This window comes from Malurus melanocephalus, unplaced genomic scaffold (assembly GCF_030028575.1).
Source record: "Malurus melanocephalus ecotype Western Australia unplaced genomic scaffold, MMel_1.1 scaffold_8, whole genome shotgun sequence".
NCBI lineage: Eukaryota > Metazoa > Chordata > Aves > Passeriformes > Maluridae > Malurus > Malurus melanocephalus.
The window spans coordinates 3,030,407-3,049,489 of NW_026623240.1; the positions used below are offsets into that span (position 1 = coordinate 3,030,407).

Consider the following 19,083-nt stretch of genomic DNA (forward strand, 5'->3'; position numbering starts at 1 on the left):
GCCACAGTTGTGTAAAACTTRGTAGGAAGGTTCTTATTTTGAAAGACAAAAAGCCTGCTCTTGAACATATAATGGTACTTGCATGTCTGGGGATTTTCCTTCTCTTAAAACCATGGAGCCAAACCCAGGTGCCCAGAAAAAGCCATCACGTATCATCTCACATTTCAAGAGAAATTAGATCTTTGAGCTAACCATGTGCAATGGTGGAACTTGAAATACGTTCATGATTTACCACAAGCAACATTATTTATGGCACTTTAGCCACACCACAGCAGTATGTGCCAAGCTGGGGAGAGAATCATTGCCAACCTGCTTCTCCCAGTACAATTCCAGTATTTGATACTTACCCAGCTCAAGAAAATTAAAGTGGGAGACTTGGAAAAGGTTCTGTAGCAACAATTAAGATGGAAGTTTAGTTCTAAATCAACACAAGAACTTCTCTCCTAGTCCAAAATACGAAAACTGATTTGACACATAGCATAGTGTTAATTTCCCAGTGCTGTTCATTACCTTCACACTTTCCTGTGGAAGACAGACCTGCTACCACAGATACAGATAGCTGGAAGCAGACATCTGAGCTTTGCACTAAATGCAACATCTTTCATGAAAAATAAAGAACAATTCATAGAATTGTAATGCAAACAAAAAATTTAATCTTTAAACAGAACGTTCATGATACGGAAGGTCACAATACAAAGTTCTTCAACACAATACAACACAAACAAGTTGAAAAGCCTTTTTTGATTGGAAATTATTATTTATACAAAGACTAGGTGCCAACAATATTTATTGTACAAAGTTTGACAGYGGATTCATAAATTAATTCCCTGAAAATTCCCTCATTTTGAAGAAATAGTGAATATTAAGGTAATRGTTGAAGTGAATTCAAGGAATTCAGAGTTACATTTGTCTCCACCCTCAATTCTAAGCACTTGGATTAGGTTTCATGGTACAAAAGGGATAGTAAAGGCACACTGTGGTTTGAAAGCGAGGCTAGAGGTTATAGCCTTTMCACTTTCCAGCTTTTGTCTGGGTGTTTTTTAAACACCCAAAGATGCAGCGAAAATAATCCAACCCTCCTGAGGGGGTGCAGAGTGAATAAATTAAAGTCTGCAAAAAAATGTAACCCGTTTAGCCTATAAAACAATATTACTATTCTTATGCATTTCTGAGTGATCTCTCACATCCTYTGAGGCTACCATTTTAGAAACTAAGTACCTTTCTCCAAGTTATTTCTGTTATTTCCCTCTGACAGAACTAGTGCAAAATGCACATTTAAGATCATTATTTGCCCTTATCAGTTTGGTGGAAAAGGACTGATGCACTCCTAATAAGTTGAAGCTATTGGCCAAGTCAGTTATTGGCCAATTTAACTTTTTCAACAAAGCTTTCCAATACAGAAAAGAACTTCAAAGAAAATGCTCATTTCATCTGATGTGAATTATTAGACTGCAAGTCTTACGTGTCAAATTCTGGCATAAAGTGTCCTTTAATGTTAAGTTATGATGCCCAGACAGGCCTAATGCAATTATTAACACAAGTCTTGCCACAGGGGTGTACATCAATGCACTCTGGTTTAATCACATGTACCACAACCAGCTCCGCTGGTAAACAGTATCAATTCCTATGGGACTGTTACTGAACTCAAAATGAGTTGACAGAGTTTGGAGGAGTTATATATGGACACTATGAAAAACCGTTCCAGAAGCACTGGTCTGCACATAAACACAGTTAACCAGTTTAAACTAAACATTTCTAGAACTACCTATAAAGCAATAGTTTTACCACATTTTGGTTCCCTGAGAAGAAAAGTGCTCTAACTACAAAGGTCTTTGGAATGCCATCAGTACAGTGGCTAAACATGCACCTCTTGCACAGCTCCAGCAAARACATCTACTATCATGTTGATCAGACTTATCTGGGCATTTTCATTCAAAATAAACCTTATACTCCACAAAATTGGCAGTGGAATGGAAGCAAGAGATGACTAAATGCAGTCTAGTACTAAAGCTAGTTTTACCTGTGAAGATTTGTTATTAAAACTGGAATGCAGTTTGTTAGCACACTTCTTGAACACAAAGTCATTAAAAGGGGCACAGTTTACTTCATCTGTTTAACCCATAACTAAGATTGATTTTTGAAAAGTTTTTGTATTATATTGAAGTTTTAATGTATGTTTTTGGAAAGCACTCTAACCTCTTCTTTCCCCATGGGCATAACTTATGCTTTTAGTGAACATGATAAACATAATGAGAATTAAGACTTCTAATATAATAAAAGAGCGCACAGCAAAAGAATGAAATCAGGAAACATTTTATTTCCATCCAGTTTTGCAAGTATTAAGGATGGCATAAGAGTTTATCCCAGCACTATGATTTATTAAATTATTACATCCCTAGAAGAGGCAAAGCTTATAATGCTTCCTGTCTTTTCCTCCCAAGTGCTCACAAGCTGTGTGATTATTTACTTTTATCTGTGTCCTTCTGTCCCTATCTAAATACAAACCTTAAACCTCCTTCATCCTCTCCCCAGTAACTGGGTGTAGAGAAGCTGCACTGAGGCAGTCACTAATGAGAAGTTATAAAAATATTAATCAGCAACATACACTACACTAACACCTGGGATGCTCACAACATACAGAAGACAACTTCGCAACTATATTGTGTTGTTTGCCATCATCTCTGAGGATCAATAATGTAAGATTGGTTCTCTAGGACATGCGCAAAACAGTCACTTCATATTCTTCTGATTCTTCCCAATTTCTAGGCAACAATTAATTTTGTATTTACTATTTTTAAGACAAAATGCTGAAACCAGTTCTAGGTATTTAATAGCAATACTCAAATGGCATCTTCCACAATTATAGAATTAATGCTTAGTACTTGTCAAAGCTTTTAAAATCAAGTTATGTTGAAAAATTACTTGTAGTATACCCCATGCAATTAAACTGCTCAAATAGTTTAAACTCTTAATTTAATACATCCTAAGTTAGAGAAGAGTTCATATTTAGTAACTAATTTCAGACGATTCTTAGACCTCATATGGCAGGAGATGAAACTGTTTAAAATCATCACTACCAACAGAAAAAAAATCTCATAGGAAAAAAGTATATACATTCTCACTATAGCCAGGCAATCATCTCTTCCATTTCAATACTAGCATAAACATTTAGCTGAGTTATTTCAATTAGTAGAACCCAAGCAACAATTTATGTTCCAAAATTTTCAACATGTTTACCTGTAAAAGGCAGCATCTTTTGTTTGAATCTGAATAAATTTTTCTTTTCCAATACAAGCAGCTCAGTTYAATGAATTTAAGAATGATTTGTAAGTTGTTTTCTCTCCTTCACTCTCTGCCTATACAGATCTTTAGAAAGATACTAAGCAAGGCTTGTAGAATGCAATTATGCAGTTTCGTTTTAAACTTAGGACTTATCTGAGCATGCCTGCAAACGCTCTCTTACGCGAGGTGGAAGTGTTTTTAACAACCTTTCTTCTACAATTAGATTATTTCGCTTTAAGAACTGACATTCTTCCAGTTCAGCAGGAAGTGATTCAAGATAGTTTCCAATGAGTTCTAAGTGAACAAGATTCAGTAGCTGACCCACAAAAGGGGACAAATTCATCAGACTGTTATTTCCCAGAAGAAGATATTGCAGCTTTTTGCACTGAAATAATCCATCAGGCAGCATTTCAATCTAGAAAAAGGAAAGAGAAGAACAAAAATAAAGTACATTAGAAGTTGTTAGCCTATGTACAGCTGCATGTTTTGACATTTCTCATTTTTATTTTAGGGTAAAAAACCCTCTTAGTTTCTGAAAGGAAAAGGAAGACTGTAATTCCTCTATCATTATGTGATCAAGTGCTTGAGAGCACGACAATGGTTTTATTGTACCTATTTTGTTACAAAGCTGCTCAGCTCCTGGCACAATCAAGCCTGGATGGGGAGCACATAAGTAGGTGCAGATTTGTGCAGGTGGCARGGGACAGAAAGAGCCTGCTGCCTCMTAAGAACCAATGAAGAACAAGCACAGATTGTGGACAGATTTAAGATTAGCAGCTCCTGTGCTGTGAAACCTGCACAAGCAATTATCTGTGCAGTATACTAGTCCTGGACTGCTCCACTGACATGTAACAGCCAAAACCAGCCTTCCCAAGGAAAACCATTATAAACCTCAAAAGAAGTCACAAGCCTGAGCCCCAAGCTAACGAGCCAGACAGTTTAGTACTGATTAGTAATCTCTCTGTAGTTGAGATTATCAACCACACTTCTTCCCTCTTCCCAATCATACACCTGAGCTGCTCAGCAGATGTTGATTCACTTTAGCTTTCAGTTTGATATTTTAAGGTAAAAAAYAAACACTGTTTACTTCCATTAAAATATCATATAGGATAGACAGCTGCAGGGAAAGGGAAGATACGATTCWGCAGCCATGCTAACCTACACTATCTCTGGATTCCAAAGCTTTAGTAATTAAACAAGCAACACCCCTTTTTTCTGAGTTTACTTTAAACATGAACACCACAAAAGCACTTCAAGCTAGAGGCTGTTCCAGAAGTAATAGTAGATTAAGTCTATTTTTTTTTTTTTGAGTAAGAATTCCAAGTTCTACTTACATGATTTTTTGTCAAAGCCAAGTACTGCAGATTGGTCAGATAACCGATTTCTTCTGGGATGGAGGTTAGCTTATTATAGCTAAGATCCAAATAGTGTAACTTTCTACAAAGAAATAGCTGCAATGGAACATGTTTAATATTATTATAATTTAGGTACAACTGTTCCAGGTTTGATAATGCACCAATCTGCACTGGGACATATGAAATACTGTTGTGCCACAACTTTAAGCAAGAAAGATTCTTAAGATGTTGGAAACTAATTATTTCTTCCACTGTTCTGAGATTATTTTCTTTTAAGTCAATTTCATGCAAATTGTTTAAGGTAAAAATGGAATGGGGAATGCGCTCTAAATCACAGCAGATTAATTCCAAGGTTCTCAGGTTTACCAGCTTCTTCAGGTTATTTAGCACTATCAGTTTATTTCCCTCATTGTTGATAGACAAGTGTTGCAAAGAAGGCAGAAGATCTGTAATCACTTGAGGTATACGGGAAAGGTTGTTTTTTAAGTGAATTGATCTCAGATTTTTTAGCCCCTGAAAGCCATCATTATATATGGAGTTGTGATGATCTAGCATGAAATATCCTGTTAAGCACAATTCTTGTAAGTTTTTTAGATGAAAGACCCAAAATGGAATTCTTCCCATCTCACTAGATTTCAAACGCAAAGTTTTCAGATTTTCTTCCAAAAAGTTGACTGCTGAGTAATCCATCGTGAGTGATGAGTGATAAACATTGAGTTCTTTGAGATTGACAAGCTGGGTCACAGCTGAAGGAAGTTTGGCTTCAGGAATAAGTTCCAGGCTTAGGACTTCTATTTCTGCCAGTTCAAAGACACTGTCTGGAAGACCATTTAACATGAAAAGGTGAAGCTCAGTCTTGTCTTGGGAATTTCTTATTAGTTTATTTTTCAGTTTTTCCACTGACCATTCATTGTTAAGGTTTATCTGTTTGAGTTCATTTTCACTCAAATCAGACAGGAATATTGAGAATCGCTGGGAATAAAGAGGATCATACTGATCTGCCAAGTGAAGAATAAATGCAAAGTCATTCTTTACATCAGGTATGTCAGTGTAATTACTTTTCTCTCTCAACTTCTCAAAAGAATATTGCTTAAGTGAACTTCTTAACATCCACCACAAACTGTAAGTACAAGTTAATCCATAGAAGATCACTAGAACAACATAAAATGAAGCCAAAACTTTAAAAATTTCTGCTAGCGAATAAACACACTGGTACCTTTTGTAGCCTGTAAAGGCTTGAACATTAACTACACAATCAATTTCAAGYGTAATAAATGATAAATAGTAGGGGACATAAATTACGATTATGACAACTACAAAGACTTTCACTATAATCTGTTTCATATACACTCTGTATACCACATCCTTTTCTTCAGCATGTACTCTGAATTTCTTCACTTTTTCAAATATAGCTTTAGCTTGTTCCCCTTCTTTTTTGTCAAGAACACTTGAATTTTCTCTTCCAGTTGTTTCCAAGCCAGGTTGTGAATATGGCAGGGACTGTCTGCTGGCCCCTATGTCTCCTGAACATTGAGGTGTTAAATTCACTGGTTTTGATTTCGCTATCTTCCTTGCAGACTGCTCAGCAACTGTTTCTGAAAGGGCACGCGTTGTCCACGGAGAGTCAAAACACTTCTGAAGAACGGCCACGAAGTGCTCAAGCCTGGAACTYGTACTAGGATAGTAAAGCCAAAAATTACTGCAAGCTGCAAAAATAAAGGTATGCAAAAGCACTAGGTATGGAAAAAATTTGGCAAACCAGTGAAGCTGTCGCTCATAACATACTGCATCGATGTAGGAATACTGCTGCCGATGGAGATAATTCTGGATTTTAAGCGGGATGATTATTGGTGTTGTTGAGCTAGCTGACATGTTAAGGTTGGCTTTAAGTAAATCCCAAGGCACAGCACAATGATTGTCAAATTCTAGCTTGCAAGGAAGACAACACAATACTCTGGTTTGAGTAAGCTGGAGAGCCCCAGCGAGCACAGCAAGTAGCAGCATTATCATGGTGAGGTAATACCAGAAGACATCCCACCATGGTTTTAGAATATGGTAGGATGATTGGGCATCTGCTAAGCATTTGAGTTCTGTTAGCGTGATCATGACTTTCACCTGTGAGAGAACAGCAGCTGGTAGAAGAAAAAAGAAAAGAAAATACATTCTTAGAGAATTGTTAAAAACAATTTATCTCATCATTAAATACTTGAAACTTATTACTGTTTTCACAGTTTTAAGTAAGTGTAACATGTGGCCTGGACTTCAGAGCATAGCAAAAGGATCCAAGAACTTCTGGGACCTGACCCCAGCCATCATTTAAWAGAGTTATTTTAAGGAAAGGTACTTGGAATGCAAAAACCTGACAAGTGAAATGAACATCAGAGATTAGGAGGTGTATTTTAAMCAAACATTTGGGTACTGCTCCGGTAGAAGCAACAAGCAAGTATAAGTTAAAGAAGTGGTTGATGTATTATTAGCAGTCCCTCACTACCATCATAAACTTACAYAAGTGATTTCTTATTTATGAAGAATTCCAAAATCAGACTGGTACATTAACATGATGGCCCTCATAAGCAAYAAAACTTTCCACCCAATAATTCTACCCAATTAAAAATACACAAATTCCAAAAAAGTAATTTTGTATTACATATTCTTATGCATAATTCCTCATCCCCCAACAGGAGAATTAAGCATATTGGCAGAATTAAAAATTGAGGCAGCACAACTTACTTGTTTATATATATATATATTTATATATATTTATATCTATATATAATGTATATGTATATAAAAATTACACATTAAACTCCCAGAAGCTTAGGTTTTATTCATACTTACTTTACTAATTAAAGAGAATAAAATRCACAGCACTGCTCAGTCAGGAGGTCTACACCGTTTAAAATTCCTTGGACATGCCATCTTTACATTTGTCTTCATTCTGGATGGAGAAAACATTGAATATACTTGTTTTTAATGGTTTAACCTAAATAAAAAGCAAACATTTCAACCTTCGTTATAACTGCTGCCTCATTGTGGATYTGTTAAGCTCTGCACTACTACAAATACCTGAAATCATGTGTGATCATGCAGAATACAAAGTCAAAGTTTTGCCATTACATAGAACATAAAACCCCCCAAACCCACAGGGAAACTGTCTACAGCTAGTCCTATTTAAACGAGGAAGTAGGGTTTTCCTCCCCAGATAACTACGAACTACTGTTCCTTGGGAAACTGACCCCTGTTGGGCTACACCTTCCTTTCAGGCAGTTGTAGAGATTGATGAGTTGCCCCTGAGCCTCCTTTGCTGGGCCCTCCCCAGCTCCTCCCCTCCACAGCCACTCCTCACAGAACTTGTGTTCCAGACCCTTCATCAGCTGCATTGCCCTTCTCTGGCCTCACTCCAGCACCTCCGTCTCTTTCTTATTAGGAAAAGGGGCCCAGAACTGGACACAGCACTCAGGGCATGGCCTCACCAGTGCCCAGTACAGAAGAACAATCACTGCCCTGGTCCTGCTGGCCACATTACTGCTGATACGGGCCAGGATGGCATTGGCCTTCTTGGCCACCTGGGCACATGCTGGCTCTTGTTTACAATATATTGGTACTGTACATCTCAATTTTAAACACAGCTAACAAGCAGTTACAAAAAGTTAAACAATAGCTGAACCTTATTCTTACTCCACATTCAAGTGGAAAGAGTGACTGAAAATAAATTAACCCTTCTTGCACTGACAAAGCTATTTATACCAAAATGTAAATGCTTACCAGGCCCACCCAAGGGAAAGCAGCTAAAGAAGGACTCAATGGTTATAAAACACTCCTGAAAGGAAAATAAATTGTCATCAGATTATGAAATATTTGGACTCCAAAAACTCTGAGTATTAGAACAGCAGTTCATTACTCCCTCCAAATTTTAAAGRGCAAACATCCATGAGTAAAAGATTCAGGGATCTACAAGATGCCACCCCCTTCAAATTATTTATTTGTTCAACATCTGAAAATTGCTTTTTCTAAAGTAGAGATGAAGTAAAGACCTCTCTCATAGCCCCGTTTCTAAGCACTAACAACCATTCAATGGTTTTTGCATTTATGTAAAGTTACAAGTTCTGCAGCTGAGATGCTACACACAGCTGAGAAAYAGCAATTTCTTCAATCACTCCACCTCAACTTCCATAAGCATATCTCAAATGCCTTTAAAATGAGTTCTTTTGGTATAATTCTTGTGGTTTKAATTTAAATTGTTTGATATAAAAGCACAAAAAGATACCAAACCCATTCAAATTAAGGCTTTAATTCTGCAAAGAATACCTGGTCCAYGTCTTGACTCAAGTCACATATAGCTGATTTCAATGTAGACAGAAAAAAATCAAAACCAGTTTTTCATTTCCAACCTCAAATTAAAATCTGTCAATTCTTCTCACTTGAACTTTGCATGAAAAGGAAATACTTGGGACCACTGATAAAGTTGTAAAGAACACACTAAGACATGAATATATTGAATGAGGCAACAAAGTCAGATCTAAAGGTAAAAACAGCAAATTTTTAATAAAGAAAAAATACTTGAAAAATCAAAACTATCACTACAGTGGCTGAGAGTCTAAAATAGTGTGAAAGGTCTAATGAGCATAAGGATGGAAGCAATTCGTTTCCTGACAAACACGTAAACCTCATCAGGGATCTGGGGAGATACTAATGTTTTAAGATGTTTCATCTAACTAAATGCTTATGAGAGTATTCTTGGGGARTAAGGCATACCTGCTCAGGACAAAGGACAAAATCAGAGTACAATGAAACAGTTAACACTTTATTATAAAGTACTTTCCCTAGAATTTACAAAAAGGAAAACAGAAAATGAAACTTATGCCAATTCTGTGAAAAGCACATTGGTATATTTCAAAGTATGCATAACTTAATACACTTTTTTCAACCAATGACACAACGCTAAAAAAAAAAAAAGTGGTTTGTTTTTGTACAGATTGAGAACTCTCGGTGAGACTGACCCATGTAATTTTTTGAGATCTGTTTCTATAAAATGCTTTGCCATCTCTGCCTTGCAATGGAAAGTTGTTAGTCCCCACCACAGATTTCAGAAAAAAGACTACATTCTTGCTTTAGTTTTACAACACTTTCTAGCAGAAAGCAAACATCACAATATTAAGAATTTAATAATTTGAAATCTGATCTAGTGAATGGCTACCTTTTGAAGCCTTCCAATGAAGCATGTGTATCCATTAGAATTCTATGTATATGAAATAAATCTTCCTATCGGAGGAGTACATAGTATATACAATTGTAATGTAAACATGTGAATTATTGATGATCATTTTGCTGAAGACATTTTTCTTTCAAAGCCTATCTGTATGCCAAGAGTGACTAATCAAATGGAATAATGCTGAACTGTAATGGATTTGATAAACCTCATCTCCAGCAGCTTTTAACCCATATCAAAGACATAAAAGCCTTTCAAAGTAGCCTAACTCAATTGGCAATCTTTCTTAGAAGAAGAGAGAAYGAAGTTTAGCCCTAGGCAAAATGATGACTTCAGGAGAGTTACTCCAGACCAATACAGACACACAGGCCACAAAAATAAAGTAATAAAGATCACTTACATCTAGGCAATTTTTAGTTACTTCAAGACTTTTTAAATCTGATCAACARAAACATATCCAGAATGAGAATAAAAGGCTCTCATTTTGAAAAATACTATCTATAAGCATCAGACACCCCCCACCACTCCCAGCTGCCAAAAGGCTACTTAACTTTGCATTACACTGTCATTTGGTCATTGCTTACRTAATTTTAGACACTTTTAGTCAGGGATGGCTTTGCAGCGAAGCAACTGCCTTGCTTGTCCTCCCTAAAGGGTACTCAGCTGATGTTTTGGAAACTCTAATTTCATCAAAATAGATTTATACAACTAAAGCATACCTTGACAGKTATTCCCATGGCCCCTCTGTCTTCCTTTCTTCCCCTCCTTGTCAAAGAAACACAGACACCAAGTTTTCAGCCAGCTCTTCAGACTCTTGCAGYTGCTGCTCAACTTAGATAAGGAGATGATGACATGCTAAATAATGTGTCTGTTTCATCAATTTTCTATCAAAAGTCATTCCTGAACTGCAGTACCARCTTAGCTTCTAGCTAGTTTAAATATATCACTTTATCATCTCAAGCTTTGGATGGAAAATTAAGTTCAATAACAAATAAGCACATGATCAGTTTTGCTTCATAGGCAGTTTTGAGGTTCCCCTATGAGATTCCGAGTACTGGCTTATGGTTTCACATGCACAGCCTGAACCTCCAATTGCAAATAAAACCTCAAGGAAATTCCCAGAGGAAAAACAAAATAAACCAACTTTATCCATATACACASTCATCACCCAAAACAGATCTTTCCTGGCAAAAACGTCTTCTACTGGCATGTTATGGCTTCCTTTCTCAAGCATTCTGTAAACAAACAGCCAGTTACYGCAAGACATTTGGTGCAAGTGACTCCAAAAAGAATGATACTGGCATACTTCCTAGAAGAAGCACTTACATGACTGACTCTCCCTTTTTAAAGAGTGATGTATGGTCTTTCAGAATCTATACTTTGGTCACCTGTGTGCACACACAGATTCAGCAGCAGGACCTTTCTGATACGGATTATATTGTATTCTGATAGGGACTGYATTCCATTAAAAGCAAAACAACACAAACAAGATTAGAGAAAGCTTCTTTCCAGTTCCTTCTGAAGATCACAGGTGACAATTAAACACGTATCAGTGATTATCCTTTTGTATTTAAAACAAACCCAAAGACATTCTACACTCTACAATAACTAACATGTTCCTCAAGCACTGGATCTTCAAGACTGCACTAACACTACTAYAAGTTTGCCCTATCAACCTCTCAAATAACCAAAGACCTAAAGTACTTCTAAATGCTCAGAATTTACAACTAGAGACAATCTCAAATATCGGCACATGGACTGACTAGAGGCCCTTGCCTTTCTTAAACTGCTCTCAAGACAGCTGGACATAAGGTGTAGAACAGTAACAGCAAAGTTTTATGCAGTTGAAGAATCAGTCCTTGCTCTCTGGGGAAGGCTTACACGAGTCTACACAGCCAAGTAATTTCTGGGGGGAAAAAATTGTAAACATAGTTTGAATTTTAGTAAGTTAGGCTACGGTAACAATTTTACGGTATAAGGCTTACTMTTCTCTGTTACTGCTTCAGAGTTAACTGCACAGCACAAAAGTTGATTAAATATCTTAAAATCAAGCAACTACTACCTCACTCTACCACTACCATACCTTCATCAAGCTGAGAAAAACAAGAGTAGAACATGGCAAGTATAAAAGCTTGAATATTCCCAGGTTCAATACAAAAAGCCTYAGCTGGGAAAAAACAACTGAAAGGCAGTTTCACCTTTTTTTCTCTCTCTGGCACACTTAATGCAAGAAAAACACTTTATAAAGTCTAAAGTCTTTATGAAGTTGCAGTCTATTATAAATTGAAAATATGCTTTACTCCAATTCAATTTGCTTTGCACGCACAAGACTTACTCTTGAAATCCGACTGTGCAGGATTAGATACGTTACATTACGCATTTCCATCCTATGCCTGCAGCACTCCAAAAAAGACCACTGTYTTCCTTGAGTCATATTAGATTCTCATTAAATATCATTGTTATCTAAGTATTGAGCCTTTTCTCTGTTCAAGGAATGGTGACTTAAGAAAGCAGACTAAAGGAAGAGGCTTTCTAGAATAAGAGAAAGAAGAAGGAAAATATACTGGAAATAGAGAGGGGGGAAAGAATTGCAATGGAAATGTATCTGCCTTCTTAGGACAGAAGCACACAGTCCATCAGTGCTCAGCTAATGCTCATTCAAACCAGAGGAGGAGAAAKCTCTCTCCAGATGACTGCAGGCATGCCATGCTGTCAAACATTGCAGCCCAAATGTGTCAAGGAAGATACTAGAGGAGCAGATTACACTCTTAAATGATACCTAGAAGAACAGGCCTCCTTTGTTATTCACCCATCTCCCAATTGGGTTTTAAAGTCAGTAACTCAGTTCTAAAGATACTACGCTCCTTACTTCCAAGTCCCAAAGACATCTTGGAKCAAGTTTGGAACATTAAATAAGATGAGTCTCTTTGGTCTCTTACCTATTCTTTCCTAAACGAGCAAGATGACACCAAAACCAATTTCACAGTCCCAGCCTAGATCTTTTATCTGTGGCACACTGCCCCTTTTGTAGCACTCCCACAAACAATCTTACACAGCAGTACACCAAGTCTTTCATTTCAGTAATTACRTCGCTAACACAGAGTCAGACACCTCCAACTGCATGAAATAATATTTTCAAGCTTGCTTATTATACCTTTTTATACTTGTAACCATGTTTTTGGGCCTTTCTCATGCTGGGAAATATGACTACATAACCATAAGACAATGGTATCAGCAGTATGCCTCCAGCATTCTAAATAAGCATCAATGGTATCTACTTTATTTTGAATACTAAGATAAGTATTACAATAGAAAATTAATTTTTATCCCTTTAGTTTCCATATGATGTCAATTCATTGTGCTTCCATGCTCAGGATATCAGAAAGCAAAGGAGACAGAATACTAGGGAATATTCACAACTTAAATGCTACAAGATTTTTCTACAAGCACATTCTTTAATTACAGTATAGTTTATCTTCAGTGTTCAAGAGCAGTAACAGTACAAAGGAGCCAGCAGCATAGGCCAGAATTATTTAACAAGAGACCCTCTTTCCTTAGGAAAAGACAAGGAATTTCTCATACACCCCTTTCCATCTTCAGTGTCTTTCTCAATAAAATCGTAAATAGCCAAAGACATTTGAAATAGCCAATTCAGCTTCTGTAACCTCATTGGAATCATGTCTGAAATAAGAAAATATTCTCAGAAGGAGGAGCTTTGGAATATGTCCACAAARCTGAACCAGCTCTCAGTTAATTTCTTAAGCACCATCAAGAGCACTGATGTCACAGCAGAATAAAGTACACTGATTATAAATCCTAATTAAGAAGTCAGGTAAGCATTTGGGTCAATTTTGTCATCCACAAGATATCATGCTGCTGTAACCAGGTTATAAACATAATTTATTACATGGTAATGTAACACTATATGTACTCAGGTATTAACTAAAGCATGTTCGTATGATTTGCTACTTCTAAATAAAGGAATGAGGAACTCCACCACACTGCATTTAAACAGAGATGGAAGGTGYTAACATTCTTCATACCACAGGAAGTCCTGTTAATTTTTGCAGAGARCAGAATACTGAAATCCCRTGGTTTTAGTTATTCAGAAYCTCCATTCTACATGAATTTCCTAGYTCAAACATTGCTTTCCAAYACAATAYTCATACCTAACCTAGTTAACAATTTACTTCTGATGGCTGAATCGCTCTGTGCAAGTATTTCTTTCTAAATGAAACTTTGCAACAGTAAAATCATGGTAATCTTTCCTCTATTCTCTAAAAATTATTTAAATGAGGAATATTATACAGTAGTAATTTCTTACTAGGTAATCAGACAAGCTGTTCTGGATTGCAATAATCTTCTGCTAGGTTCTGAGAGCTAGAAGCACACACCCTATTCCTTTTCCTAATAGAAGACAGACAGTTATCACKTTTGCCTGATCTCAGAAACATTAATTTGTATTTGCAGTCCTCATTCTACCTAGAATCATTCTTATGTTTCCAAAACATGAACAGTTACTAGTACAATTTCTTAAAATTTCAACATTTGGCAAAAAAAAAAAAAAAATAAAAAAAGATGCTGATGTTTTTTCAGCATTTATAGACTGCTAATACAAGCAGCATTCTCTTAGGATAGCAGATGTTGAGAATGGAAACAGCAACTGAGACCACAAAACATATATACCAAATGTATTCTGTCTCAGTAAGATAATTATTACCATGTACCAATACAGCTACAAGATGTACAAATGGTAAAAAAAACAGTGTTTTGGTTTGAAGTTTTCCTAATGCTGTATCAGAATAATGGAGAACTTTTGATAAGGGAATAATATTACTTCCACAGACAAGAACTTAATTGCATCTAGGAAAATATAATTATCAGGGCAGCAATACAGAAACACATCTGATTTCACTCCATTAGTTCTGACATCAGAAAGCTGATTCAGATTTTCAGTARTSGTTCATATGTCCTCTCAGAAGCAGCAGGTTTTCATCTTGTTTAACAGAAAAGACAGTCTTGAAACCCAGCCTGACAAGCTGAAACCACCTCAGCCTCTTAAGTAYCTTCCTATTCATATCATTCTGCATTATTTATTTACTAATTGGACAAAGCAACCAGCTACGTAATCTTTTCTTTTAATAAAGTCAACAGACTGAAAGACAAATTTCACATTGCATATACTGAGTGATAGTGTGTGTACAAATTACATGCCTAAACCCAGCTCTACAGCTCAGAGCTGCTCATTTGCATGGGATCAGGAGAGCTGAAAGCCGTGTTGTGCTCCTAGGAGATGTTTCTCCTGGGACAATGCTAAGATTCGGAACCACAAGCAAGTGATCAGACTTGAATTCTACAGYAAATCCACAGTAATCCTGCTTTGTTTCCTGAATAAACACAAAGTTRGTTTAGGTCCCATGTTCACGCGTTGTGCTTCCATCAAACCCAAGTGTGCTGTGCAAATCTACTGCACAAAACTTCCTTTTTTGAGTAGGCTGTCTGAAGAGACCCAACAGCTGGTAAGGTTTTTCAGATAGCAGCATTATCAGAAACACACTTTGGTATGAAGCCAAGTTTAAGAACTTCAAAAACAGGAGTCAAGGTTTTATTATCAGCTAAATCAATTAAGAACTTTAAAGTAAAAAACCTCTAGCCCTCTATTTGTAAGAAACTGAGTAATAGTTTGAAACAAAGCAGACACTGCTTTTAACTCCRGTTCAGTAAAGCACTTGGATATTGACATATCCCATCTCACTTCAAGCAAGTAATAATTTGGTGCTTTCCTGACTTTGTAGTCAGTGTCACTGCAAAGTTAGTATTTAAACATTGTYAATGTTTAATAAAACTTGTTTACTTAGAAAACAGTTTTTCTCTACCGCAAAGGCACTGGAAAAGTAATAATCACATTCACACTTGCATTGGCATGGGTTGGAAATTAGAGTTTATCTTGTAAATAATTTAAACACAGCCTAGAAACAGACAGGTTTTAGTTAAAAATTTTCARATACCCTCCCTTCTTCAAATATTTTGGGTTGCACAACAAATGCACACCAAGATTTTGCTTTCATTCAGATGGAAAGATCARTTCAAAGGACAAATACTTTAGCATTAAAATCACAATGTGAAATTATTAAATTTCAGCTCAGTAAATCCTTCTATTTGGATACAGATGATTTATTTAGCTACCAGAATATAGCTAAATAARTATTTCACAACCTGAACTATTCACAGAATACTGATATTTTTTTTCCAGAAAATCACAGCAATAATGTCTGGGAAATAAGGGGTTACATTTTTKGGGGTTTGAAGTAAGAGCTCTGAAAATCAATGTCACTTAAATTAAGCCCGAGTAAACTACATGACCACAGTTTTGTAGTTGTTGTGCCACAGAACTGAAACTTTGCTAACTAAAATCACAGTTCAAACTATTATCTCACAAAGAAACAGTGTGTGTAACAATGTCTAAAGTCTACTAACAATTAGTAGCAACCAGATTGTGTTACTACCATATTCTTATTGGTATCAATGGATCCTTTATCAGCATTTTAAATCCTTTCAGTTTCTCACAGTCAACTAAATTCTCAATTTCAGCATAAGAAATTGCATTCCAGTTTACAGCATCCAAACACACTTAGAAGGTGAGCCCTTATGATGGAAATGCTGTCACATAATTTATTTCAGTGTGTGCAAATACATTATTTTGAAACAGAACAGCACCAATGAGAATTAAATTGAAAACAGTCCATTACGAGTTCTCAGCTATTCACTTCTGATTGTTGAGAGACCCTAGAATCCTCTCGGTTGTATATCAGAAGAGGGTATGTCAGCAATATAYCTCAAACTGCATTTATAACAGCTTTACTGAGAGCTGCATCTGCATTCCTTCCAAGRTACTACACCACTACAAACCACAGCCTTTTCACATCAGTAAATTTAAATCAAATAGCTGGGGAAAATATTCATAAGTATTATGATACTTCAGTTCAATACTGAATTACAATTTGATTTCAACTAGTTAAAAATTAAATCCAGAACTCATTTGTAGCACAGTAACAACTCTTGGGGAAAATAATTCCCAAACCCAAGCATAAGTAGAATAAAATGAAGCCCACTCACCAAGTCTGGTAAAACTCTAAYTGGAATTATATAACCTATACCACCTAAACATTAAGAGGACAGCATATGTAAGTATTAGAACATTAATTCCACTTTACATTCATCGCCCCTCTACAGAGCATCCCATGATATCTGAACCAAATACCTTCATAAACACAGCACAGACTGCTAACTTATCTTTAAAAAAGAGTAACTGCAAGAGCAACTGGCAGAATAACACTATTTGCAAGACAACAGCTGAACAGCTGTTATAAGGATGCCTGAGGATAGATACAGCCCACAGGTTAGCACTTAGAATACAGACAGCAGTGTGAAATGTATAGATAGGCAGCACAGAGACCCATACAAACCACACCTTATCCCCTTAGTCACATGAAACACCCATTGCTAATCCTCGCTGAGTAAAGCTTTATGGCTTTAGCAGTAGGTATTGTAAGCTGAAGTAGTATTAATGCCAGTCTCTCCTGCTACCTGTAGCTCATCAGGCAGAGCAGGCACAGCAGCAGCTAACGCAAGACAAGATTTTCCCCTCCACCTTCCTTCAAAAAACCCTTAGAAAAATACTTATTTGACAATGACATACTGCTCTACAAGGTTCATTTTACAATGCAAAAATACTGATGGGTGTTTCTTTAGCACTGTTGGTCCCTCACAAAATTATTCAGCATGCTTTCATTAACTTCAAACAACAGCTGTATTGGTAACTTGCAATAAGCAAGGTAATTTTCTTTTCTCTGCATAAAAATGCTGTTTTCCCGAAAAAAGGAAAGAAGTACAAGTGAGACCAGCAACTCCCTTCTCTCAAAAGTGTAATGGAACAAGCAAGTTAATATTGCAAATTTTCTGTAAGTTACATGAATCCTACTGAAGTTAAAAGTTAATTACATTACGTGACTACAAAATTCAGCAGAATGTAAAACTCCAATAAACATTTTGTAATTGGCTACAACATAATGCTTTAAACACTCAGGAAAATCTTTAAAAAAAAACAACCCTGCATCATATACTAACAACAACAAAAACAATCACTCCCATTTAATTTCAYGTCCTTTGCTCTGCTCAGGGCACAGATACTGAAGAAAAGTTACCTAGGATAACTCTTCTATTGCCCACACAGTCAGCTGAGCTACACAGAGTAAAGAAAACGTATACTGTATAGACAGACATTAAGAAATTCTACAAGTATGGTAAGATTTCACTACTTACACCTCATKGGCTTTGCCTTCACCACTCTCTTGAAAGTTCAAGTAAACAAGACAGATCAATAAGGCCTGATCTGTTTGTTGTCCTTCCTGCTRGGAGGGTACGTAAGGAAAAATTCGAAGACACATCAAATAATTGAGGACTTACTTTATCCTTTCAGYAAGCAGACAAAGCTGACAGTCAGCAGAACATATAGCTTAAATAATTGAAACTGTAGGTGACCACATAGCTTGTAGCTTATTCTAGGATAATCTCACAGTTTACCTCATCAGCATAATTAATTACATTCTTAATATAAAATTAAGCTTTAGGGAAATCTAGTTTAATCAATTCGACAGAACTGGTCAACTTCAGCATTCACTACGATCAAATTCTGACTCAAAGCCAGGAAGCTGCTTCAGTTTCACCACTRAGCAGATGGGTACAAAGTCAGCCTGACACCACTCGCACAACTCAGCCAGGGCCGAAGCGAGGCTGCCACGCAAGGGGCTGCTACAAGATCACTGACTTGCTGGGACGAGAAACACATTGGCCGGACAGGGGAAAGGAAGACGATAACACATAGGACGATTTTTGTTCGACACGCAGAACTGTCAGGCCTCAACACTGAGTTTAACTCTTCTCTCCCTTCCGGAGAGGCAGGGACACGGCCCCCGACTGTCACTTGCTCGAGGGCAGGTGCCGCCCCCCAAGCTCGGGGCCGAAAGGCGGCAGCTACCGCCCGGCCGGGAGAGCCCGGGGCGGTGGAAAGCGGCCCCAGGCGACCTGTAGCGCCCGGGTCACTCGAGGACACGCGCGAATATCGGTTACGCAAACCACAGAGCGGTTTTGGCCGAGCCCCGCCCGCGGGCCCGGGGCGGCCACAGACCCGCTGGGCGCCCCGCGCGCGGTCCCTCATCGCCCCGCAGGCCCGCGGCA

The 19,083-nt window shown here is 37.2% G+C and overlaps 1 protein-coding gene across 1 annotated transcript; it reads right to left on the bottom strand.

Annotated features, from left to right (window-relative positions):
* Nucleotides 1-644: 644 nt before the first annotated feature.
* Nucleotides 645-8,481, bottom strand: LRRC8B (leucine rich repeat containing 8 VRAC subunit B). Its single transcript, XM_057374295.1, has 4 exons — nucleotides 8,403-8,481; nucleotides 7,476-7,575; nucleotides 4,617-6,769; nucleotides 645-3,697 (listed from the first exon to the last, which is right to left on the bottom strand). The coding sequence occupies exons 3-4, from the start codon at nucleotides 6,741-6,743 to the stop codon at nucleotides 3,425-3,427; spliced, it is 2,400 nt and encodes a 799-aa protein (XP_057230278.1). The 5' UTR covers nucleotides 6,744-6,769; nucleotides 7,476-7,575; nucleotides 8,403-8,481; the 3' UTR covers nucleotides 645-3,424.
* Between the last annotated feature and the right edge of the window lie 10,602 nt (nucleotides 8,482-19,083).